Source organism: Aythya fuligula, chromosome 2 (assembly GCF_009819795.1).
Source record: "Aythya fuligula isolate bAytFul2 chromosome 2, bAytFul2.pri, whole genome shotgun sequence".
Lineage (NCBI taxonomy): Eukaryota > Metazoa > Chordata > Aves > Anseriformes > Anatidae > Aythya > Aythya fuligula.
The window spans coordinates 106,782,148-106,809,005 of record NC_045560.1 but is presented as its reverse complement, the minus strand read 5'-3'; the positions used below and the strand labels follow the sequence as shown (position 1 = coordinate 106,809,005).

The 26,858-nt window shown below is 36.2% G+C and overlaps 1 protein-coding gene across 10 annotated transcripts in view; it reads left to right on the top strand.

The window, feature by feature from the left end:
- Positions 1-26,858, top strand: part of PTPRM (protein tyrosine phosphatase receptor type M) — a 465,329-nt gene that overhangs the window by 269,135 nt on the left and 169,336 nt on the right. For 6 of the 10 annotated variants that reach the window (XM_032181293.1, XM_032181291.1, XM_032181297.1 and 3 more), the window contains exons 12-14: positions 16,691-16,964; positions 18,103-18,139; positions 21,861-21,935. In XM_032181293.1, coding sequence (XP_032037184.1) covers positions 16,691-16,964; positions 18,103-18,139; positions 21,861-21,935 — 386 coding nt within the window. The remainder of the gene's footprint in view (positions 1-16,690; positions 16,965-18,102; positions 18,140-21,860; positions 21,936-26,858) is intronic. The other 4 variants (XM_032181299.1, XM_032181298.1, XM_032181296.1 and 1 more) reach the window with 1 other exon arrangement.

Sequence of the window (26,858 nt, the reverse complement as noted above, 5' to 3'; positions counted from 1 at the left end):
AGAGGGTCACATATACCAGAGCTGTCTTTGTCAGGGAGCCAGAAGTCTTTTTTTTTTTTTTTTTTTAATATAATTTAGGTTACAACACAGAATTAACCTGTACTATATAAATGCTTTTTCTATAGATTCTCTTACAAGGGTGCATCTTCATACTTCAGTTGACCTTAGGTTTTTTCCTTCTGGTACTATTTTTTATGAGGAAATTTATATGAGCCTTTTATTCACTAGCAAACACTAAATGACCGCATTAAAAAAGATTCTGTTACTAATACATAAATGCACGGAAGGAGTACTGTGGTTTACAGGACAAAGTGCTCTGGGGGACTTCCTAACAGTTAGTATAAATAAAATTTGATTGAACCATTCTGTGTGCACTAAAGCATTTAGATCATGCATTCTGTACAAACAAGTGAATGCTTTTATATAATGTTAAGTAATATTAAAGGAGACAAAAGAATAATGAGGAATGCTACCTGGAAAGAGGAAGAAAAACTATAGATGTTCTCAGAGTGAAACACTGCCATTTCCCATACTGGATGCTGAAAGATTATTCATTTTCCTGAACATTAACATGAGGACTTTCTTTCTGTTACACTGTTCATTTAAGCAGGGAAGAAAACCACTGGCATTTGCAGCAAGCATCATGACTCTAAAGCATTGCTAAGTAAAAGCTAATCTGTTCAACTGGATTACATTAAATGACATAAAGAAACATTAGAGTCACTTACTCAGCTGTACAACTGAAAGCAGCAACTGTTTAGTCAGGAGCAGTATAAATGCCTCAGCCTAAAACAGCCTCAGAGAGTGGTAGGCTAGATGTCTAAGGCATTATAAAAATGTTGAATTTGGGGAGAAATTGCCGTGGGGAAATAAGATGAGGGTGAATGATTTAACTGTGTTCTCACATCTAGAGCTGAAACTGTTTTCAGGATTGGTCTCACGGGGTAGTAGAAGCACAAGACCTGAGTCTGATCTGTATTTAACATCTGTTCTAATCCTAAACTGTGCAGAATCTTTTATCTACAGCCAAATTTCCTGTGGGAAGAGCCATATAGTATCATGCTGCCAGGGTTTCTATGCCACCTAATCCTTCCAGAATCATTCCCAGTGCAGGGAGAAGGACGAGTTACACCTTCACTCACAGAAGAGAAGGTCAGACATATTTATCCACACAAGTCCTGAGAAACTGGGGACAATGCTACAAAAATGGCTGGTTTTCTATATCTGCCTGCATCATTCTGCACTGCTGATTAGAGTGCCCTGCCGAGACTTTTTGTGAAGAAGAAAGGACAAAAATGAACACAGAAAGTAATCTCCATTTCCGAATTGCTGGACTAGGACCCACTGCATTAAAGTTGTGGAAAGAGGTGATAACATTGAGAGATGAGAATTTTGTTGTGGTTATTTTTGCTATGGTCCTGCTCTCCCACAGCAGAATTGGCAGGAGTAAATTTATCTGCTATGCCTTGGGTTGCCTAAGTGATAACACTGGTCTTTTCAGTTGCAACTGAAGCACAAGCATGTGCTGCTTACCACTGAGTCTCCCATGAAAGCATAGCATCTGGTAGAAGGAGAGAATGGACAAATGAGACAACATCTTAAAACAGCGCAGCAGAGCTGTTTGAACTAGTCTCTCAGTGCTCCATGTTGTATCCCCTGGTTGAATAGATGAAAAACTTTATATCCTCTGTGAGTGCTTTAATGAGCAGTAAACAGTTTTCAAGCTTTGAATAAAAAACCTGTTGAAATTGGCTTGTGTATTCGTTTAGCTGTCTCAGCAAATATTTTTTTTCTGTGCTGCACATAAGCCAGCAGGTTGCAGAGCATCCTTGAAGCATTCTCCCTCTACTTTAAATCCGCTCTTTTTAATACATTTATTTGCTTTATTCCCCAGCCCAGTTCAGTAGTAGGTTTCCAGTGCACAATGCTTTGTGGAATGTAGAATGATTTACTGTTTTAGCTTTAACTTTGTATCATAAATCAATTAGCTGATCTGCTCTTCTAAATACAAATTCTTCGATCCTGTGTAATATCCAAGCTTCTTCATCAATTTGCATGTGTGTATTATTTTGCATTTTTAAGTAAGAGCTATGCAACTCCATACAGTTAGACATGTGAATATTGTTACATTTCAATGTTTGCAGGAGTTCATGGTTTACTGGAAAATATTGAAGTAGATTATTGCTTACTTGTAATACATTTTTCGTAGCAGAAATTATTTTTTTAAATTGTAAACCCCTAAATATATTGCAGTAGATACATAGATCTTTATACTGTGGTTTTACATCTATAAGCCATATGTTTGTTTTTCTTATATTTTGCAAACTGCGTATCCCTAGAAATTTGCAGAGAACAGAGTGAAAACCACTGCTCTGGATGCAGCATCTTATATAATAAGCATAAATTGTGAGATGGATACTGGAGATTGAGCAATAGTATATATTACCATTTCTGCATGGATTTAGAAGTGAGGAAATCTTCCTATTCTTTAAAACTGAATCACTTAATTTCTCTCTCTCTTTTTTTTTTTTAATTATTCTTTTGCTTTATCTTTGTGCAACTATTGATTACCCAGGATGTGTCTGGCCTTCCTGGCTGCCAGGGCACACTGCTGGCTTGTGTTCAACTTGCTGTCGACCAGAACCCCCAGATCCCTTTCTGTGGGGCCGCTCTCCAGCCTCTTGTCCCCCAGTCTGCACATACAGCCAGGGTTGCCCTGTCCTAGGTGCAGAACCTGGCACTTGCTCTTTGTTGAACTTCATGCAGCTGGTGATTGCCCAGCTCCTCCCAACTTAGTGTCATTTAGACCTTGCTAGATCTATTCTCTGTCTATTTTGTGAAGTCTGGGGCATAGCACTGTATCAAATTCTGCAATAATAGTAACTAGATTGTTTCTTAAATTCTGCAATAATAGTAACTAGATTGTTTCTTCTTTTCATCCTGTTTTATGTAGCAGGAAGTAACCAGGTAGAGTCTGATGGTTCACAAATCATCAGGGACTTTGCTGGAGCTGAAGGTGTGTTGTAATGAATTTTTCTGTACTAGTCAGAAGCAGACCTACGATTTGCAAGCTGTAGAGCTTTGCTTGACCATTAGAGAGTCAGGCATACGCTTTCAGAAATGCTACCACTGATTGTGTTAAGATGGGCTGTATGATGTCTCAGGTAGCTGCATATTGGTTTGCCTTTGTTCAGACTCCTAGAATTTCATTTGTTTCTTCCTGGTTGATCTATACTTTAATGGCATTGTGCATCAATATTTTATTTCTCCATGACAGATTGAAAAGAAAGGATCAGTCAGCTCTGCCATGGGTTTTGGTTTTAAATATTTCTTTTAGATCCTTTCCAACTTCATTCTTTTTTAAACTAAATAATTTTAGACAGTTTCGCTTTTTAAATTTCTTTTAATCTGTGACAAGACTTTACTTTTTTTTCCATGCTTTCCAGTTGTTTTATAAATTGGCCTTGGCAACCTGAAAACTGGTTAAATGGTGTAATATTGGTTTATAAAAGCTTCTCGCTTGCTGTATACCAAGATATTATTCTCTCCTTGTATTTATGAACTTACCATTTTCCTTTGTTCTTCAAAAAAAAAATAGGCAAAGAACATAAAGCTGATTAAGAAGCTTTGAAATGGTTGTTGGATTGTTGCAAGTATCATAAATGTAAATTCATTGAAAATATGTTTTCTGGCTTGGTACCAAAATATATTGTCAGAGTTTCAGAATTCATTGAAGCAGAGAACACTGTTAAAAAGTTAAGCCTTCAAGGATTCAATTCTTTAGACAGTGAAAATCTTATTTTATGATATAATGGCACATCCTAGCCTGCAATAATAAATAAGATTGTTCAGTTCTTATGAATCACTACTAAACACATGATCTCAAGGTCATATGATTTGATTTGGACTAACTTTGGCTCACAGTTGTGCTTCTTTACAATCTGGTCACATTCTGTTAGATCTTTGGTAATTCATCTGAAGTCATCCAGGTAAATTGAACGGATGAACAGAAACATATTTATTAATAAGTCTTAAAATAACTTATATTCCACTGCTGGTGGTTTTTGTAAAAAAAAATCCGTAGCTTTCTAAGAGGGTAGGACCACATCTGCAACAGCTTGGTGCTGAGAAGCAGCCAATCTGACTGAATCGAAGACATGTAGAATCGACTGCTAGTTATTATCTATTTTTGTACCGTATAAGGTGATACGTTTGTACCATGTGTATGATATCTAGCCTTTAATTATAATTGCTGTGTCCTTCTGCTTGTTACAAATTTCTAATTACTAAATTGCAGTGACATCAAAGAAAAAAATGCTCAGATAAAGAAATCCTTAAATTAGTTAAGACTGAAAAAAAAAATCAGCAGAAAAAAATCTTTAATCCTGACCTAATTTACCTGAAATTCTGTCCCTGATGTGAAGATTAATAACAGGTGGCCTTTTAGGGAGCACTCAGCTTGAGTCTAATGTTCTAGTTGTTCTTTTATTATCCCGACCCTCTATAACGAAAGGATTTTTTTCACCCTGCCCTTTGTTCACAATATGGGACTGTAATTGAGTTCATATTTCTCACCCAACCTTTCAGCTGTAATTAATATTTTATTATATCAGATTTTATCACTAAATAGCCTAGCAGCAGGGTATTGAGCCACACACGCTCTCACACACGCGTACACACACAAAAGCGATAGTGACTTATTGATGCCAAGCAAGTTCCTTGTAATGAGTTACGGTTGAGAGAATATAAAATACATTCATCGTACCCAGCTAATATTCCAAAGCAATTTAGGACTGATCTTATCTTGATCAAACCAGGACAATGAGAATTAAAGTTACAAGAATGAAATATTCAACAGTGTGCATCTATTTATTATATCAAACGTGGCATCTAACAAAAATTGCCTATGCAAGACCAGCTATTATCTTTTTTCATTATTGTTTTTTATGAACAAGAGCAGTTTAGGTTATATGCTTTTTGCACTAAGAGTTACACGCTGTTCTCAGAGGTTTGCTAAGCAGGAACACCTCCACAGCACAACAGATGTAAAACTGAGCATTTAAGTCACTATGCTACTTGTTCTTTAAAGTGGAATAAGCCAAAATGCATTCTACGTACTGAGATTTTTTTGTTCATTTGTTACCTTAAACTATTCTGATGGAAGGAAGTTGTTTTTAATACAAGTTTTGAAAGGTGGCGGCAGTCTTATCATATAAACAGCTATAAACCAGTTTGGAGAAAAATGTTTCCTGAAACTAAGTAACTTTGATGATGGGGCATTTTCATTATAAAAGCCTTCCACATAATTTGGGACTAATGGTTGTTTTCATTCCTGACAGGATTTCACAGCAACTTTAATGCTCTTTGCCTCTTCCTCTCTGTCTCTCCCTCTTTCCCTCTGTATCTCTCCCTTTTCCCCATCTCCCTCTTCACTCACTCCCTGCTTCAAATAGGTGATTGCTGGAAAAAAAATATTCAAATTAAGACGGAGTTCACTAGCAGGCCACTGTAGAAGAAATTCTCTACTTTAAATGTTTTATTAATTCTTTGATATCAGCAAAAGTAACATCTTGAAATGTATCTCTGCAACATCTTTAAAAAATAAAATGTTTGTACACAGTGAAGTAACCCAGGTCCTGACTTGTTCCCTGAGGGAGAGCTCTGTGGTAGCGAAGAAAAGCGTCTAAGCTTCTTCAGACAGCAGGAGAGTGATGACTGTGGCTCTGGTTACTGAAAATAATAGTCTTATTCCTGTAGGAAGGGTGGCCTAGACGATACTGCACTGGGGCATGATGCAGATGAGACCAAGGTTTGATTTCTGGTTCAGGTACGGACATTCTGTGTAGCTTTCTGCGAATCAATATATCATGCTCTCTCCATTCCTATCTGTAGAATGAAAATAAATTGAAGTAATATTTTCTGCTTTAAAGGAACTGTGAGGAAAAAATATCTATGTACGGTTGTGAACAGCTCTGCAATTGTGGGGAGTGTCATACATAGTAAGCAGCTGTATGAACAGGTCATTGTCTGGAGAAAGTTCTTCCTTTTTTTGGGCATCTCTTTCATGATGTCCACCACAAGATCTCAGAATAGTGGCTTTGTGGAATTTTTCGTGGTATTCTTATCCTCACAATTCCTCTCTGGTTTTCATTCTTTTTATAGCCATGTTGTGAGCAGACTGCAAAGGCAGAAGGAGGCATCCCCATTTTATTCTGCTCTGCAGTGAAGTCAGTCTCAAAGCCCTGGAGAATCCAAAGCCTTAGGTTAGTTCAGTTTAGACCAGCATCATTTAAGTTAGTGCTGCTGCTGCTTAGGCTTTAAATTAAGAGCATAAAGCCTTGTGGAGTGAGATCAATAGTATCTAGTGTCTAAAGGGACTGAGAACTTATGCTGAGTAGGAATAAAACCTGTTCACTGGTCGGATGAATGAAGGAAGCACTTCTTTGCTTGTGTGTCCTATATATTCTCACCCAAGGTAAGAATTGAATTGAGTTAAGTTTACACCAAAGAAAACAAGGCATATGTGTTGTACTGTTCACACATCCGGGCACCTTCCCTTCCTCATTCATGTTGGACCTCTTGGAAATTTTCAAGCACATTTGATACCTTTTAAATGTTGTATAGATTTGAAGTTTCATTTTTTTTCACATTTTGGGATCTCTCCATACAGAGGAAAGATCCAGATTAGTATCCATGCTGGAAGTTAGGCTGTGTTATGGCATGAACTTACTAGTTCATTTCATTTTGTCCATCAGTAGAGAGCTGCAAATACCAGCAAGCCCATATGTAGCCCAGAAACAGCCACAGCATGTGTTGCCTCTTTTCCAGACAATATTTGGGACATACTAAAAGGAGCTGAGCATATTGAGGGTGGGATCTGGGTATCACAGATGATGTGAGGAACACAGGCAGGATTACGGCATGTTCTTGGGTAAACGTTCTGAACTTCTCACTGTACAACTCGCACTGTCTTAGTCTATTTATAAGACTCCTAAGACTCTTCTGTTTTCAAGTGGCATTTAAAGAATGCAGTACTGGATCAATGTAAATGGAATGCCGTTGTCCCATATACATAAAAGAGACCTCAGCAGAGACATTTTATATAGCCAAAAATAAAATGGTGACATACCTATTAGAAGGCTTATCGCCTTGTGTATATCAGAGCTATTTATGGGAGACGCCAAATATCAGTAGGCAGAACAGTTCAAAAAATAGTCAGTAGATCATCATGAACACAAAGAGATCTAGTAGCAGCCATTCTTGGTTAAACAATTCCTCCCCTTCCCCCCTAATCTTACAGAAGTATATGATATGATTTCATAACGTAATTACGGAATCAAGCACTTTTTACAAACATATTGCATGTGATTTATAAAGAGTAGCTGAATGTAACTTGTTACAAAATGCTTTGCTTAAAGCATACCTGGTTTAGATTGGCTTAATATTTATTTTAACTTTCCTCCTTCTGCTTTCTCTTTCACTTCTTTTTTGTCAAAGGTGATGGTACATCTCAACCTATTTTCAGTATATTCCCTGTTCTTTTCCTTTTTATTTTCTTCTTTCTCTATGTTCCTGTGCAGAGCCATAAGTAGTCTTTTGTATTCTTACATCTCAGTCTTTTCCTGGTTTTGTTTCCTCAGTTTTCTTACTCTTTTCACAGGCACAGTTACCTACCTGCAAGCTAAAACTATTTCAATGTGTCCTCACAGCCTCTTCATTCTAAACATTGCTTTCCCTAAAAATAGCAATAAATACACCTCCTGTTGCCTTCCTTAGCTTGTCATTTGCAGTCTGTATTTAGTAGCTAGATCTCATTGATACAGTATGGAGCACATTAGGGGAGATCTATGATCAGAGATGTCTCTTGCTCATCCAGCAAATACACCATTAAAGCCTGAGAGAATGTATGAATACAGAGCCAAATGTTCTCCTCTCTTGTGTTAGTTACACCTCTAGAAAATTACTTTGAAGTCATGTGAAATAGTCCCTTTATAAGTAGGTTTAATTTTATTGTCATTTTGCACTCACTTCATCCTGTTCAGGACTACATAATATGTACAAAATCTGTATATTTTCCTGACATTTGGGAGTTTGAAGAATAAGAAGCCTTACATGAATCCATATTAAATATGGAGAGTGCAAGTCACAGAGAGGATGTAAGTGGTTCAGAAAAAGTGAGTTGTTTCTGATCATTATTTTTCTTGAGGCCTGCAGTGGTTTAAAATGTATTTTTTTTTTCAGCAGAAGAAATAAGAAGAAAAAAATTACCTTCTCGGTGACAAAGGGAGGTATACGCTTCTTTACAGGAAAAAATATGTGTAGAATTATGTGGCTGTTTCTAAGTATGGAGAATGACTAATACTTTGTCCCTCATCAAATTGACTGTATCAATATATAGTAGTAGTCTGCCACTTGGAGAGTAGGGGTAGGGATACTATTTTGGTATTAAGGAATTCCAGGTGCAGAAATGTTGCGGAGACATAGTTGGATCCATGTCATCCTGTTCTTCCTAATTCTAACATAATCTCTTAAACTTGTGTAGCAGTGTGGTAGTTTCACTTCCAAGTCAGTCCTAATTGAGCACTAGCATTTAAATAATTAAACACAATTAACCACAGGGCTCTATACCCAGGGGGAAAAGACAGTAAGGAAGGAAAATCGAAAGAGAAAAGGAAGAGGAAGGGCAAGTTTCATCAATATTTATCCAGGATTTGGGTGGGCCAGGAAGGCTAGGAGAACGTTTTGATTCCCTTGCCAATCAATGAACCTGTGTTAAAGTAGAGCAGGCTCTTGTGTCACAGTTATTTTTGGCGTTATGTATTGCCACCATTTATATAAGTGGTGACCAAATGATTCTTATCAATTTTAGTACACTGTTCTAGTAGTGAGCTAACACTTGCTTTGAATAAGAGTAGGTTACCATGTGTGTTGAATTTACTGATTTTGCAAAGGATGAACTGGAGAAAGTGAAAACTGCAGGCTATCATGAGCACACTGTATGTTGTGAGATGGAATACAGACTACTACCACTTACAAGTTTGAAATCTTTTACTATCCTTAAAATATATATATATATATTGCAAACTGAATTCCTTAGAAGTGTTTTTTTCTCTCTCTCCTTCTCTCTCTGATTTATTTGCCAACAATACAAAATTGTATGTTGAGTCATCATTTACGTTAACTAAATCTAAATGTAAAAAATCATAAACTCACAGCACCTCACAAACATTTTATGAATGGTTCGTGATTGCCTAAGATTAAAAGGCCAAAGATCTGCTGAATGTTCTCTGCCCCTGACTTAGTGTTCTTAGGTTCTCTAAGACAGAGAATCTGTATCAGGAACTAAGGGAAATAATGAATTACACTATGTCATCAAGATTAGGTGGCACCCATCTGGCCACGAGAAGGTAGAAGATGTCATTGTCTCATGTTTCTTTCATTCAGATTTTCTTCTAAGAATTTTTGGAGCCCAGGCGTGCGTGTCTCCCTGAAATCCTAGAAAGTCCAAATTCACAAAAGAGTTTTCTTTTTTTTTCTGTGTTTGGAAGAAACATTTAAATCCATGGTGAACTTACAATGACTAATGCTTTACCGCTTTCAGAGCACATCTCATTTTGCTGCAATTAAGATATCATATAGCAAGTGTTTTCGTTCTCCAGGGAACTGAATGCATTGTCATATACTCCCCTGGAGGCTATCCTTGGAGGAAAGAACAAGCAAAATATCTTTACCTTTCAGTGACATAATAGTCCCTACATGAGACCTGTCTGGATTTCCTGTATATATACACAGGAATGCTAAAAAGAGATTTGCTTGGATGTATTTTTTCCCAGAAAATCCCTTTTGTAAATATTGACTTTAAAGTCTTTGAGACTGTCCATATGAAAGAGTTGGACAGTGACAAAGAAGCTTAGGAGTTTTACATTAAAAACCAGATACCATTCCCCAATGGACTTAGGTCTGTGAAGATAAAGCTTTATTACAACACCTGAGAGTTTACATTTGGCAGTATCTTTAGGGGCTGAACCTAAGCTGTCTTATCTCCTCCTTTACAGCTGTTTAGGTATTTTTGCTTTGATTGATCTGAGAAATAGGGCTCCCTGCATGACAATAGAGGTGCTGTACTGTATTAGTCACTGCTGTGTTCACTCTAGGTCTGATTCAGAAAGTTTTGTGGCTCTCTGCAATTTGAATATGGAACTTTTGCCACGGGCTGGAAACTTTAGTTGCTAGTCATAGTGTTTCCTGAGAATGAAGACAAATCCTGCCTTGGAGAAGTAGACCAGACTTATCTCTAGGTTTGCAAAATTAGAAAATAAAGCCAGGTGTGAAAGTAGAATCATTCCATTTAACTTTCAACAAGTAACAAAACATTTTTGTTTCCTGCACTGAAGTTTGAGCATTTGCAAGAATTTTGATTGCTTCTGTATGGCCAGTATTATTTGCAACATTGCCTGGTTTTCCTTCTTACTCCTTACTCCTATTCCCTAAACTTGAAGTTTATACAGTCATTCATTTTCTCTCTATCCCACTGGTTACCTATTCACTTTCAAAAATAATAATAATAAAAAAATTGAGTCTCATAGACATTGTTTCACATATGCATGGACAAGCAAAGTCACCTCTCCTAAATAAACTGCACGCTCTATGTTCTTTCAGACTACCCTTATCCCAAGAACGTATCCTCCCTGGGAACAATTATTCCTGCTCCCACTCCCATCAGCCTAAAAAAGCTGATCTTGAATATAGCAGTGGCCTCTGTTTGACACACACACAAAAAAAAACGAACATAGTTTTAGCAACATCCACCTCGCCCTTCGACTACATGTGCAAAATTCAACTGTGGTCAGAGGGACAGGACGATTGCTCAGTTGGTTCACTCACCTCATGTCTGTACTGAAAATGACAGCAGTTGGAGTATATTCTGGTCAGAATATATTATGTGCTGCCGGACCTTCCAACCCCTTGGTAAAGCCTAAGTCATGATAACACTGAGGCACCTGGTAAATCAGGGATATTCATTATCACCTTTATTTAATACCGCCTGTAATAAATACACAGAGCCTTGCTCAGAAGGAAGAGAATTTGTGGAAATCTTTAGTAACCTTCTTCTACTTACCTGCTAACTATAAATTATAAATTCTGTCCTTTAAAGAGTAATTTACCTCTTTTCTATTTCAAGACATAGTTTACATATAATATCTGGTATATTTAATTTAATATTTAAGGTATCACATGGACTATAGTAATATAAAACAGTGTATGGGCAGGTGTCAAAAAAGGAATAGATCAAAATTTCCAGTGTTACTCCCTATGGATATGACTTATGAACATCAGAAACAACTGATGTCAGAGATCAAGAACATGTTGAAGATTATATCTAAAAATTGTCCAAAGATTGCCTTTTTTTTTAAAGAAGCAGTGTTGAATAATAAACTTGTGGCTTAACACATGATATATGAAGATACAGATACAAAGATACATGAAGCTTTAGGTACAAGGCATGGATAAAGCAACTGATTTAAAAGTGCTTAAGGCTTACATGGCAGGACTGTGTCTCTGGCAAGCATGCTAGAAGAACTTTCGTAACACAGTTTCACTTCACATAAGTGGTGAAATTTCTTGTTGGTGAAAGTATGGGGACCCTGTGGACTTTCATGTTTCGAGTGATTGAATTTTTCCTGGACATAAGAATGAGATAACAAGGCAGTTTTGGGGTTTCTTAACTTTGCTATCTATTATAACTTTGGTATCATAGCAGAAGAATGCAGTGAAGTGATTCTAGCTTACAGATAAATTAGGGTTATAGGAATAAATAAGTGAAATCATGGTCAGTATGTACATTAAAAGTAATTCTGTTGTTTCAGCCTGATGTCGTTATAAGAAAGCATGCATGCAAGTTGAAAGATAGAGATCTGTAAAATGTACCAGTTAAATATATTTACAAAAAAAGCATGAAACTACAAAGAGCCCTATCATAAAGAGCAGAAAAAATCAAATTAGACTCCACAGTGTCACTCTTAACAAAGTCTACAAAAGTAGCCCAACAGTTTACACAGCTTATCAGGACAGTGTTAGTGGAACTTAACAGCTTTGCAGGCTTTGTACATTACCTAGAAATGTATATATATATTCAAGGATAATATAAAAGAAGGTCTTGAACAGTCCAGAGAGAGTAAGAAACTTTTCCCAGTTCCATTTTACATTTTTACTGAGAAAGCAGAAAACAGATTTACAGCAGAAAACTGAGGCACAAAACTGTTTACTTGCCTAGGATCACAAACAAAGGTAGTATTAATACCAGTAAATAAATCCAGATAACCTTAGTCCAGATTTATATATATATATATATCATTTCTGATGGCTTCAACAAATTGCATCCAATTAGGTGAAGCATCAAGACCATTTAAGAGAGAAAAAAAGGTGCAGATATTTCAAGCATGAAGTAATCAAGCTTCTTTTCCCTTTGTTTTCAATTTGGAATTAGTTTTGGTGAAGTTGTAATTACAAATCCATCAGTTTCAATTGATAGGAAATAGGAAATACACAGCTAGTACATCTTAAAGACTTATGGATTAAGAATCCTGAAATCCATTCTTGTATCCAGTAGGCCTTTCTGGAAAATGGCTTCATCTCTTTGAATGAGACTTTGATTAAATACTGTTTGGTTTATTGCGTTCCAGTAATGTAGAATAATTCCTGATTCAGTAAGTGACTAACACCCAGCATTTCATGTACTTAAGAACAGATGTATATATACACTTAAGTCTTCTTTTGAGTTGTTTCAGTGCCATATGTTTGGTTCATTTTTCCAATATCTAAATGTTCTTAGCATCTTTGATTAATGTACTAAAATATCTTCTTTCGTCTTTCATGTCTTTTTTTTCAGCTTTGTCTGAAGAAAAATAAATGTATATTTAGGAGGCATTGAGAAATCATTTTAATTTAAGCAAGCCAGTTTCAGTAAATATCTGAGAAGCCTGGTATGTCTAATTGCTAACCAAAATTACAGTCCTCATTATGTTTAGATCTGTATCTCTGTATAATCATTTAAATTTGGAAACGTTTTGTACTTGTTAAAAAACAGTTTAAAAATTGCATTATTTTTTTCTTTTTTTCCAGATACCTTTTTTAATCCCCAAATTTGAAATGCTTAGTCTTTAAGTTAACAATAGTTGCCATGTGTTCCTTTTTTGATGCAACACTAAGTTTCAGCTTATATGAAAGTAGGTTTTGTGTTCAATTTCCAAGGCATTGGAATTCTACAGTAGAACTGCATAATGTGAATTAAACTCAAATGACATTTCTTTCCTTCAGAAAGTTCAATTTAAGTCCTACCAATAGCTGATACACTTTCAGCACTTTTCACTATAGTGTAGATTTTATTTTTTGGATTACAGGTAGGAAGACTTTATCCTCTGAAATGTAGAGGTGTGGAAAAGGAATAATGCAACTTCAAATAAGCAGGAAATATGACTAATACCTCCAAGGAATAATAGAGTTCTGATGCAGTGCTAGCTCAATTTATTAGACTTGAACCCTTTTCAGCATAGGCAATTGAGCTGTTACATATTAAAGAAAGCAATTTTAACAATAAGAATTAGAGAAAGCTTTTGGATTATAATTGTAATTGGGGTAATTTTTTTAAATTCGTTAGAAAGATGATCTCACTTAATACAAATGTAAAACATATCACTCAAGAAGTTCTGTCAGGTTTCCATTGACCCAGGTGCTTATAATGTGTTAATTTACATCAGAGAAACAGCAGTATGTGGCAAATGGGCAGCAGATAGGATTTAGTTATTTTTCATTAGCACTTGGACTTTGATAAAGGGGAACAGAAAAGAGCTGCTTGACCTTTTAGTTCTTAAATTATTAAAGAGCAAATAGATTTGAGGTCTAGATGCTTGCAAATCTAATTTGTCTTGCGGAGTAAGGATGAAAAGGCATCTTGAGTTTGAAATAGCTCCAGTCAACGTAGCTCTTTCTTTAATGTATCTGAAGATGAATAGATGGCAGGCATTTAAAATGTAATATACAAGGAGAGTGCATGCAATATAACTAATATGAATTGCAGGAGGAAAAGGAGCATTTTAATGACAGGTTTGTCCCTAAAATATCTGCAGTCTTTAGTTGTAATCACTGAGTGAAAAATGAAAAGGATACACATCTCAACCAATACTGAAACAAGTTACATTACTTAGTCTGGTCTGAGGTCCTTCTTTCATTCAGTCCTGATACTATAAAAAAGGTTCTGCTGAAAGCAGATTATTCTGCTGAAAGCTGATGGCCAAATCCAAAACTTAGTGTAATATCTGTCCTGCCTCAGTGAGAATGAGGGATTCTTGTCTTTGCTGTGGTATTAGGCAGGTGTGTTTGGTTTCATGCCTTGCAAGAGCAGAAGTTTACATTACTCTGCTTTTTTTTTTTTTTTTTTTTTTTTCCAATACTCCAATTCTCAAACAGTATTTACTGTAGATTGACTGTAAATTACTAGCTAGAGGAGTCAACACTCTCTCTTCAGAGTAGCTTGAAATCCTACTTCTAAGCAACTGTGTTTTGTTCCAGAAAATTAAATGCTAAAATCATGTCAAATGTTGATTTGGAAGAGAAAAAACATGACTGTAGCGACTGATTAGTTTTTAAGCTTAGATATTCTGTGGTTAGTTTTAACAGATAGTTCTCATAGGATCATGGAAAGGTTGCCATGTATTGACCTTCATTTACTACTCAGCATGAAATTAATCAGCTAATGAAAATCTTTCTGTTAGATACGTAGGCTTCATTTTACAGAGCTGCAGAATGTACAGACGTTGGTCTCCAAGTGGGCCCTGAAGGCAACTGTTTGTCTCCATGGCTGTACCTAATTTTACTTATACACAGATAGATTTCTGCATGGGGTTCAGTTTCAGATTAAAACATCTAAAATTAGGTGTCCACTTGCAGATTTCTGCATGTGAGATGAATATTACTACAGTCAGTGGAGAGCTAGTCTGTAATGGCAGCAGACCTTAAAGACTCGACCAGCCAGAAGGTACCTTTTTGGGGGTCAACTGAACAGCTTTCTAGGCTCTACTGACTTTAATGGGAGTTTACAGATGTGTAGACGTCTTCATGAAGACACTTAAGGTTACTATTAAACCCAATGTCCACCCCAACGAAGGTCTAATTTAAGCACAATAAGAGGTAGTAAGAATTCTGTTCACTGGGCATTTTTTGTGAGCGTAGGAAGTGCAGTGTCTCCTGCTGGAGATATTAAGTCTTAAAAACATAGTGAATAGGGCTTGTTCTGTTTAACAAACAAACACAACCACACAAACAAAAAAGTAGTAAAAGGGCCAAGAGAATTGGTGATAATCAGGTACCTTTTCCTTCAGAAGGGGAATAGGCACGGTTGTGCTTATATATGACTAGGCTTAATGAGCCCTGTTTGGTCCAGACTGACCCACGGAGGCCCAGCGCAAGCATCCTGGTACTTTGGGCATAATGATGCGTCTACCTGCAGATGGTGGAGTGGGGACAACAGGTCAGCAGGCTGTGTGGCTGTTTCCTCATAAAGGAGCATACCCTACCCAGAGATTGCTGGGTTTTATGAATTAGGGACTTGAAATATCATAAATGGTATAAATAAAGTAAATGTAGCTGACATGCAAAAATGTGGACGCATTGTCGCTTTAACATCAGTTACTTGTACTGACTTGCTTATTCAGATTCGAGACTCCAGGAGACAAGTAATGATTAAGAATCACTGGTCCCCAGTGAAGCAATAAACTCACAAGCAAGTCCTCTTTAGAGACATGGACTTCCTAATTCACAAATCTGAAAGCACTGACTCAGACTTTTATAGCAACTGCAAGGGTATAATGATTTCACTGTTTGCATATACAGCAGAAATCACTATTTCTTTGTTCCTGCTTGAATGTCCACCGCACCTTTACAGTGGAGAAGAATGGACTGTTCCCTCTAGGTCCCAGTACAGTGAAGCATACAAGTACAGACTGAATTGCTTTGCCGAATGCAGAAACGCTTAAAAACATGGTTATCACTAAGATGTGTTAAAAGTGCTTTGCTGAGTGAAAATAACATCCATCAAAAAGTGCTTCGTTCTTGCTCAGGAACAGTCAATGTGCCACCAAAATTTTCAAAGACTGTAATTTACTCTGTGTGCTTTTATAAATAGTTATAATGTCAACAGTTAAGAAAATACTGTTCCCTGTCTCTTTGTAATTTATTTATTCATTTTTATCTTATTATTTCATTTTATTTAGAGAAGATAAACAGGTTAGAAGATGGATTCTATAGCTTAACAGTTATTTCTGTGAACAAAATAATACTTAATTCTGTGCTATAGCACTAATCAAGAAAGCTTTTTCTGTACAAGAGAGTTTTTCAAGTTCAAGAGAGAAAGTGTTCTGTGCATTTGCTGTATGAAGAGCTGTGGCGTGTATGGATAACTTTATTTTTGCAAAGCAAAATGCACATATCTGAAAGCATGAATCTATTCCATAAATTCATATACGTGAATACCAAAATGACATTTTCTTCCCGTGTCCTTTGCTTTTTAGAGGTACATATCCTTTTTCATAAGTACTGGTATTCTATATTATGGTCTTAGAATGAATCAACTCCCCAAGTCTTAAAATAACCCAGATGTTTGTTTGTTTGTTTTCTTTCCTTTCTGCACTCTTAGTGTTTATCAAATAGTTGTTGAAGAGGAACGCCCACGGAGGACCAAAAAGACAACTGAGATCCTGAAGTGCTATCCAGTGCCCATTCATTTCCAGAATGCCTCACTTTTGAATTCCCAGTACTACTTTGCTGCAGAGTTTCCAGCCAATGGTTTACAAGCGGCTCAGCCTTTTACTATTGGTGATAACAAAACCTACAGTGGTTTCTGGAACACTCCTCTTCTTCCTCATAAGAGCTACAGCATCTATTTTCAAGCTGCTAGCAGAGCCAATGGGGTAAGCCTTATTGCAGGTGTGGTTTTATACACTACGTAAGTGAAAATAGATGATTGGTGCCAACTAGCAAGGTGCCCAGTGTAATTGCTAATGAGAAAATAAAGTAACTGTGAAATTTAGCACACCAAATTTTAAAACTGACAGTTCTCCTGACACGGTATTGCTTAATGATTAAAGGTTACGGGAAGGAGGAGGGGAAAACAGCACATTTTTGTCAATAGTGAGCAGGCAAAGCAGTGTGTTATCATTCTGTCATTATCTAAAAGCTGTCCAATGAACCTGGTTGATCAGCTTTTTTTTCTTTCCATTTTCTTTTTGTTTTCTTGCTTTAAAGAGAAGAGTATTGTGATTCCTTTCGTTAAGTTTAAGCCAAACTTGATTGTGGGTTTTAGCACATCTGTCTTGGCCTGTCCAACCCCATTACATTAGCTTATAACGTGTTCAGCTCCCATTTTCTCATTTGGTTGCCCTGACTGAATTAGAGTTTTATTTTTTTTTTACCCTTTCTGCAAACAGTAAAAGAAAAATAAGTAGATGGAACTGAAATGAAAAGTTTTTAAAAAGGCCTTCACAGATCATGTTTCATCAGGCTAATTCTTCCTGGAATTGTTTTTCATTTCCTGCACAGACCTACCCAGAGCCCTTCAGTTCTTGATAAGTTTTGGCTGTCTGTGCTGACAGCCTGGAAATGTTTTCTGCCAGAAACCATAATGGTCCCTCTTTCACAGTGCACTGACAGTGCAGAAATGTGAAACACCATTGATTATTTTTTCTTTCTAAAATTGTCTAGCACGATGCTTAGAACTATACTTATCTGTAAGAAAAAGAAAAATCTCCCAAGGTCATTAAGTTGCCAAAGGAAAAAGCTGAACGCTTGTCTGTGCTTTTGAGAATCTTTCGTGTATTTTCTACTTTCAGAGGAACGTTAACTGAAATGTTTATGTAACATCCTCAAGCAGTATTTGTCCATACTATGAAAGCACATTGAAGTTGCTTAATAACCAGTTAAATATGTAATGAGGAACATAAAATAAACACTTCCCTCACATTTTATCAATACTTTCAAGAACAGAATCATGGATGAATTTCTGTGCTTAGAAACACAAGATGTGACCTTTTTCCTCTTTATTTGACACAGGAGACCAAAATTGACTGCGTCAGGGTAGCCACAAAAGGTATGTTCATATTATGTCATGTATTCTGTATTCTGGTCTGTTGACCTTTCCTTCACATGGTCTTTGCAAGCTTCCAGAAATGTTTCTATTGCTAAAAGGCATCACTAAACCTATCCCAGAATTTTAAAGGATTCATTTGCATCTCTAGCTGAGATCTAGGAAGTTTGTTTGTTTGTTTATTCTTAATAATAAATGTGTTGCTAGTTTTTAGTTGTTTACTTGAACATGTATTTTTTAAATATATTCTGTGGGTTTTTATATGATCTCACAATAAACAGTTTGGAAATTTTTATATATAACAGACTTGTAAAATTGCCAATTATGGCGTGCATACTAGCTGCATATTCATTAGTAGTGAAAATGTTTTTTCACCCCTTACTCATAAGCAATTATCTTATCTTTATTGCTTGATAAAAGAAAAATGGAGAAATCATGTTCTTCATTTTCATGGTACAGAACAGCTCTGTTTATTGGAATGTCAGCACATCATGCTACCATTTATGAGACAAGTTGGTATAATTGAGGCAGTGCCAGCTAGAAGGTTGATCCCCAAACAGGAAAGATAAACATATTGCTGATACATTCAACTCTGAATACTAGGAACTTGTCTGTGATTATCTTTGTAGTCTCATCTTTTTAGCATCTCTAGCTGGTGCCAGCATCAAGGCATGAAAAAGAAGTGCTGGAATAATATGGTTGTGTGGAGATTGTAGCAGAGGAACAGGAAAGGAATTACTGCTGAGTAGGAACAGATAATGCTGCCATGCAGTTTGGGCACCTGGTAAGAGTATGACACCAAAAAAAAATCATTCCTGTGCCAGTATTGCTTTTGGGAAATCATGTGTGTCCCCTAGTTACTGTCCTTAATATAACTGGTTCCTCCATGATTCCCTTGACATGCAGACATAACGATTCTTCCACCTACACTGTATCTAAATATGATGGATGAGGATTTCTTTACTTAAAGTAACGGAAATGTTAGCATGAAGTTGCCCCTGTTGAATGGCTGGATCTTCCCCAATGTGACAATGCACTTTTTGTGTCTCTTGCTATTTTTTTCAAAAACAAAAGGAGTAGTTTCATTTCTAATTTACTAACTGACTGCTTATTAAAACATAGCCAGCTTTCAAATATCTTCACTAACCTAATAAAACATAAAAGCGATTAATTTCAGGTTAAAATGGAATCCTGTGTTGTTTTCTGGGAGTTTCAGTGTTACCAGGAATGGATTACATTACCTCACAAACTGTGATAAGTGATTAGGGAATGGGTTTTAGATTATTTGAAGATTTGTATTCCTAATCACTAATGGATGTTCAGCTATTTCAATTACTTGACTGGCTGAAAAGTCTTACTCTCTCATTTAAGAAGTGAGGGTAACTTCATGAATTGGAATAGCTTCCATAGCAACAAGGTAACACGTTTGGCAATGGAGATGTGAGAAACGCAGCTTTTATTTCAAACAAATCCCCGTACTTTTTTTCTCTGAAAGCCTGTTTCAGAATTTTTCATAATACCTTTTTGAAACCTGTAAAATAATGCAAGTGGTTGTTGTGAGAACGTTGAAGTCAGAAGTGTCCTCAAAGGCATTTATAGCTCCTGGTGCTAAACTTTCCGGGTGGGCTCCTGTAAAGCACTTATCATCATGCTTATAAACCAAATGTCTCTTATATTTTTAAAATATATATGTATATATGTTTAAATAAAATGTAGGCTGTGACATATTGTAATACAATATTAATCATACCTATTTGCACAGGGTTTTTTTCCCTGTGGATCCCACAGAGAAAAGCAGACTTCTGTCCCCTCTGTGGACTTACCACTCATGGAATAGAAAAAGTAGCAAAAATGCTTACTGGTCCGAAGTCACCACATCTGCTGTAGTGTCCCGTTCTCAGCCCCCTTCTGTCCACATTCACTCACCACCACCTTTTTAGAGATCATATAAAAATCCTGATTCCAATAATTGTGATTGTAATTTAGCATCAGAATATTGGGTTTTGTTTTCCTCCGGCTTCTGCTAAAGTCAGAGGGAACCTTTGCCACTGACTTTGTTTGGAGAAGCATCTGACAGCATATTCTGATGATGCAGAGCCTTGTGTTCTTAGTTTTCTATAGAGAAAGCCTTCTAGGACCTCTGTGAGTATTTGGTGTATATACAAATGTGGAGACTGCAGGGTTTCCACTCCCATTATTTTTGACAAGATAATTAAACAAACAAACAAACAAAAATCAGGAAGAGATTTTCATACCAGTGGTAATAAAGGTTGTCGTATTTTGCTTGAAATATGGCTTTCATATACCTACTCTTTCTTCAAGCTAAATGATTGTAAAATCTCAGCAGACAAAGTTGAAAACATTCCAAAACCCCTTCAAGTTTATTGCTATCAACTTTGTGGTGTTTTGTGATTTATATTAAGACTATATTTCCTGATATGACTTACAACACTGTCTGGATAGAGACATCTTGGTTATCTCCTAGGATTTCAGTTCTCAAGAGGGAGACATTATTGTTCTAATTTTGCAATATTGGAAGGCTTTCATTAATTATGAGAGAGAAAAGGATATTATAATATTTTAAATCCAATAGCAACAGTACTCTAGCAGCTACTATCAACACTGCATTTCAGTGTTGCAGAGGGATATTTCAAAATATTATGCAGCAGCAGTTTTGAGTTTAATTGTCTGCAGATGGTAGATGATCTATTTTCCTCACTCGTTGCCACATTTCTAATAGCACCCAGGCTGTTCTATGTAAATTAGTGATCTTTCATATAATTTTCTCCTTAATTTTCCAATATTTTTTCTTTGCATCATTCTCCAGCTGCATCATGTTGGATCTGACCTTTTAATTTTTTTTTATATTTCTTAATATATATGTATCATAGTGTGCTTAACCATTTAGAGACAACCATAGAACTGCTGGCAAACAAAGAAATCTAGTACTTTATCACTGTGAGCCATGCTAATAGTTATATGTACCAGTCAGGGATTGTTAGAGAAAATTCAGAATACTCGAGGCACACAGACAATTCGGGTTTTTCAGCTTTTTCTTGTCTTAGTGGTAAAACATGAACACATGTAAAACTTGGACCTCAAACAGTTGCATGCACACCTAACTCAAAGCATGATGACTGTCAGTGGTTCTTCTGTGTAAGATGAATGTTAAGTACATGGTTAGTGTGTGCATTTTTAGAATAAAGACCTAAACAGGTAGAACAGAAATGAATGAATCTAAGCTAGCTCAAGAACATCTTACATGAAAATTACCTTAACAAGAAATATAGGAAAAATATATGAGAAAATAAGGAAAAAAAAAAAAAAAAAAAAAAAAGAGAGAGAGAAATTATTAAAAATTACACAGAGAAGTTAAGATTAGAAAAATCTGAATAGGCAGTTAATTTTCACTTAGAAAGCCCAGTGCTGCAACTAGCAAAGCCAGACAGTTTCCAGTTTCCTCAAACATGTTATATGTAAATAATATGCTTTGAGTCCTCTTCCTGTAAGTCACATACAAAAGCTCATTAATTTGCAAAATAACCAAACTAACAGCAACTGAGGATGAAAAGGAACTTGTGGGTGTTTTTTTTTTCTTTTCCTTTTTTGTTTATAAGAAGTTCAGACAATAAACTATTGACCAAGATTCTTCTTGCTGGCCTAGCTTCAGTCTGGCTTTTTTTTCCCTCATGCATGCTGACCTGGAAATCTTCCTTTGCCTTAGCTGCGATAATCGTGACTCAGCTTACAACACCATACATTCGCATCGCCCCTGCTGCAGGCGACGACCAACTAACAGGTCAGATGTTCAAGTATAGACAAGTTATCATGCCCATTTTTGTCTCATTTTCCTTGGCTCCTTTTTCCTGATGATTTCTTCATTCTCTGCTCATAAATAGTTCTCTGTGTTAAAAAGTTTCTTTTTGTTTGGAATTTTTTTCTTCAGCTCAATTAAATAAAATTGTGTGCTTGGCACCAAGACATACACACACATCCCTGTATGTACAACTCCGCTGCATGTTTCCATTGTGTGTGTGATCTGTGGAATGTTCCTTCAAGCCTGATTTTGTGAAGAGATCTAGCCTTGCTCCATCCATAAATTCAATCACAGTTTGAATATAGACATATATCTGTGTGCCTGTTTATTTTTTTTCTATGTTATCAGATCAAGACACAAGAATATCTAAAGCATTTATTTTAGGTTCATGAGTTGCATGTGTAAGCTAGGATAAAGATATTGTATTAATTATTTTTTCTGCAGTGTGTTGGGAAGGTCATATTTTCTGGCAGCATTTCAATATGCATAAAATTAAAAAAAAAAAAGTAAAACAGACTCCCTCATAATTATGTCATATATGCATTCTAAGCTTAAAGCAAAATAACCTGCAATGTAAGACATAAAAACGAACAAATCTGTAAGGTTTTTAAGTCTAATTGTCTAAGTAAACTTAGTACACAAGTGAGACAATTACTGTGGGCTCAGTGTGGCTTGAAGGCCAGTTCTGAATATATAAAAATCTTTATGAACCTGGGGAAATAATTCATTTTGTTGGCGAATAAACACACGTGCAAAGCTTTTCTGGGATTTGCAAGCCTTTTTATTTTCAAACAGAAGCAAAGAGCACTAAAATAATCTCTAAGGTCTAAGGTGAGTTTAATGGAATATGTAGGAGGGGAAGTTAGACCTAGTCCATCAGCATTTAGCATATGATAAAATCATTGCCCTTTTCAAGAATACTGGCATAGTTACTTGGGGAGCATGTAAATATTGCTACTGGGGCATCTGAGGGACAAGACGAGTTCAGATCCTTAGTTATTTGGATACTGCAATAGTCAACAAGAGACAGGTAAATGATTTGGCCCAAGAAAAGAGGATTAGTGGCATGCTTACTGTAACTTAATGCTGTGATATGGGTTATAGTAACTAACCCAAGTTGCTATGTCAATCAGGACAAAATTGTTGCATGTTTAATAGTATTATGTAATAACATATGAACTAACCAGAATGGGATATGTTGATTATGGTAGGAGGTACTAGCCTGTTCTTGTTGGTGCTCTGTCAGAAGCTCTGTCCACGTACATATTTATAGCTCATTTTTTTCACTTGCAAAGACAAGTAGAGCTTTGAAGAGGCAAATAGCATCCCTTATGTATCCTTGAACTTCAGCAAGTTTTGTTCATCACAGGATTAAAATAAGCTTATAGGTTTTTACATATGGAGAATTAAATATTTTTCTTCTCTATCTTCTTCCCTTTTTTCTTTTTTTTTTTTTTTTAATGCAAAATTGAGTATCAACAGGGACCCCCAGAAACAGACCTGTTCCACAAGAGGAGATTGTCTATGGTAGTTAAAAAATGAGAGAACAGATGTAACAGCTAGCATAGAACATCTAGCAAAGTATTTGCTTTGTCACTGGTGGTTCATAGCATTGGCAGTTTGGTTGTCTGTCAGGTCTGTGACTTCTTTATTTTTAAATAAATGTATTTTAAAATAAATGTATCTATTATACCAGAGACTAATTTTGTATAGTGAAAGATAAAGTATCAAACAATAGCAGCAAAGAGCATTCAGAGCTGTCTGTTAAATGTATTTAAAAGACCATGTGATGAAAAGGGAAGCTTCATCCTCCTCGGTTTCTGTAACTTTAATAGGGAGTGAAGAAACCTTTCACCCAGCACATGTGGTTGTTCCCATGACAATTCATGCTTTTCTACAGAGACATACCAGGCAGGGACCCCTCATTCAAACTTTCCAAGTTAAGGATAGTAATGGTATCTGCAATGTGCTGGAGGAACCCAAAGATTTTCTTAAAGGAGATTCACACATGCTGGAGAGGGAACAGGGAATGATGCACATCCTCCCAACATGTTTCTCCTACAGACTCCCAGACTGTGGAAAAGATCTATGTGTAAAATGACTTCTTTATATGGAAATCATAGGACTATTGCCAACTGCAGTTACTGCAAGGCTTACAGCTGTAACTGTTAAATAACATTACAGAGCATTTTCTGTTTAATGCCTTTTCCTCGCCTCTTCACCCAGCACCAAAGTTTGGGATCAAGAAATTGCTTTTGTCTTTTAGCATTTGAGGAGATATGTAATTGGTGGTGGAGAGGGCAGGAGAGGGATTTTCTTTCTTTTTTTTTCTCTTTTTTCTGGTGGGAAGTTGATGTTTCTTGCATAATGAAAATTTAAAATCTTGGCTGCATTCCTGAATATTGTTACTGTTTTTGAAAGATCTCCCTTTTCAGAAAATCATGGTAATACAGCTTAGCTTTCAAGCCAACTCACATGCACTTCCCCCGTCATCTACTTACCCTGGCCCTTACTGATGCAATTTATAAACAATGCATTATTAGTTCCAATTTGTCCTTCCTTTCTCCCTCCTTTACATATCAAAGTAAGATGACTTCCAGCTACAGGATCACCTGCTATTTGTCCTAAATATCTTGACAGCATCTCCTTGATTCAGTACTCCGTTGGAGGCTGTAGCAAGGGGAAGCTTTTAGCATCTGTTGGCCAAAAGAAAAGACTATGAAGACTACAGGAAGCATAACAGGCCTTGCAATACAGTCTCCAAGTTTAAATAAACAAACACAATTTTACTCTATGGTTAAAAGTATTTAGAGGATTAACAAAGAAGTTGTCACTTATAAGAGACCGTATGATCTTGACTTTAAAATTGAATCATAAATCTATGGTTCTGAGAAAGCTGAAAGCATCTGCATTTTGCTTCACTATTTTCTAAGAGACATTTCATGTAATAGTTTTAAATTGTCCATATTTGGTATTCACTTGGCCCTCATCTATTTTGTTCTGTCTGCATTCTGATAAAATAGCATGCTTGGAATTGTGATTAGGATGTTCATTCTTTCAGGCATTTTCTTAATTGTTGAAATATGTCTGAACTACTTATATTTAAATTAAAGTATTTCCATTTGTGATTTACTGGAGCAGCCACCACTTTGCTAGATATTATTAAGACTGATTTCCATAGAACGCCCTTTTTACTACCCATTGTTAATTACACATGCAGCTGGAAGCGGGAGCTCTGTGCTATACAGTCTTCATAGATAAAATTCTTGGTACAAATCAGATACAAAATATGTCAGAAATTTTGTAGAATGACCAATACTTCAGAATTTTAAAGATTTTTTTAAATGATACTGACAATCTTAAAGCTTATATGAATTTTACCCTGCATACCTTAAAGTCTAAATGAGCAGCATTTTTTATAACCATGTTAAAAGCAGTCATAAAATAATTCTAATTGGTTTCTCCTCCTTTACAAAGTTAGCTGCATAATAAAATACACAGATTTCTTCAGATATGAATTCAATATGTGAGATGTATTGCTGTAGTCTGGGTCAGATTTTGTTATCAGCCATTCCAGTGTAAAATTGAAAAACATCAACTGAAATCATTGATTGATTAAATTTCAGCCTCATTTTTTTTCCCTCCAGATTTATTACTCTGTGTCTCATCATAAGTGAAAACAGTTTGTTTATTAACACAAAAACAACATCATGTATTTGAGAAGGACCATTTTTCCATTTATCTAGTTTGTTGGATAGAACTGGGTTAATTACTTGATCGGTATTTGTGGCTTCTCCTTTACAATGTAATTTGAGGTATAGCAGCATGGGCATGGGCTGGACAGATATTCACATTCATTTTTCTCCATCCTGAACCATGTAGCCCTGACTTAGATGTATTTGGACATATGGAAACTGGAAGTGCTGCTGTGGGTAATTGAGAATCCAAGATTTCCTAGCTGACACTGCAGTGCTGTTTGTAATAACAAAGCTACGTGTAGACATTTCTTCAGACTGAATACACAGTTTTAGGACCTTATTCTTCTCTTGATTCTTCTGATCATAATTTATATCAGTGGGAGTTGTGCATTGTTATTGAAGGGAGAGCAAACACCAGTATGGTGTAATGCCAAAGCCATATTACAATGCCATTGCATGGCTGAGTGACAAGGAAAGCAAGGAGATATGGATCCAACTCTTCAAAGTGAAACTCCAGGCCTGTTATTACCTTGTAGCCCCAGCGTTTGTTGTACCAGTTGTTCAAGGATCCTGATCCTCCTGCTCAGCTGGGCAGAATGTAAAGCAAGAGGAAATCTTCCCACTTTCTGCAGCAATGGCTGAATGCATTTCAATGTGCCAGAGTGTCACTTGTGATTTATTGCCCATTTTTGTTCTTTTATGTGTTATATTTGTCATTTTTGCAATGACAGTTTCATCTATAAAACAGTATAGTTACAAGAAAATGTTAAGAGGATACAGCAGTACAGCAGTGGCATGGGAGCTAGTGTTTCCTTCTCTCCCTTTTTTTTTTTTTTTTTTTTTTTTTTTCCCTAGTACATTACAGAGTCAAATGTCAGGTTTTCTGTTTTTAAGACAGTGCAGCCAAAGCAGCTCAGATTTTAAATGTAAGTACATTTTCCATAGAGCAGATGAGGAAGAGCTGAAGTTAAACAGTTACACAGAGGGTCTAAAAATAATTCTGATAACTATTCACAAATGCTGAAACAACATATAATACAGTCCCTTTCCAGCTGCAGACAGTAGAGAGCCTGAGCTGATTAGAAGTCAGTTACTGATGTGATTCTATTAGTGGTATTAAGTACTCCTGTTCATATTTTGCAGTAATAAGGATTCCTACAAGGTTTTCTGAAAATTAGCTGACAGCCTTAGTTTTGAATGTGTTCGA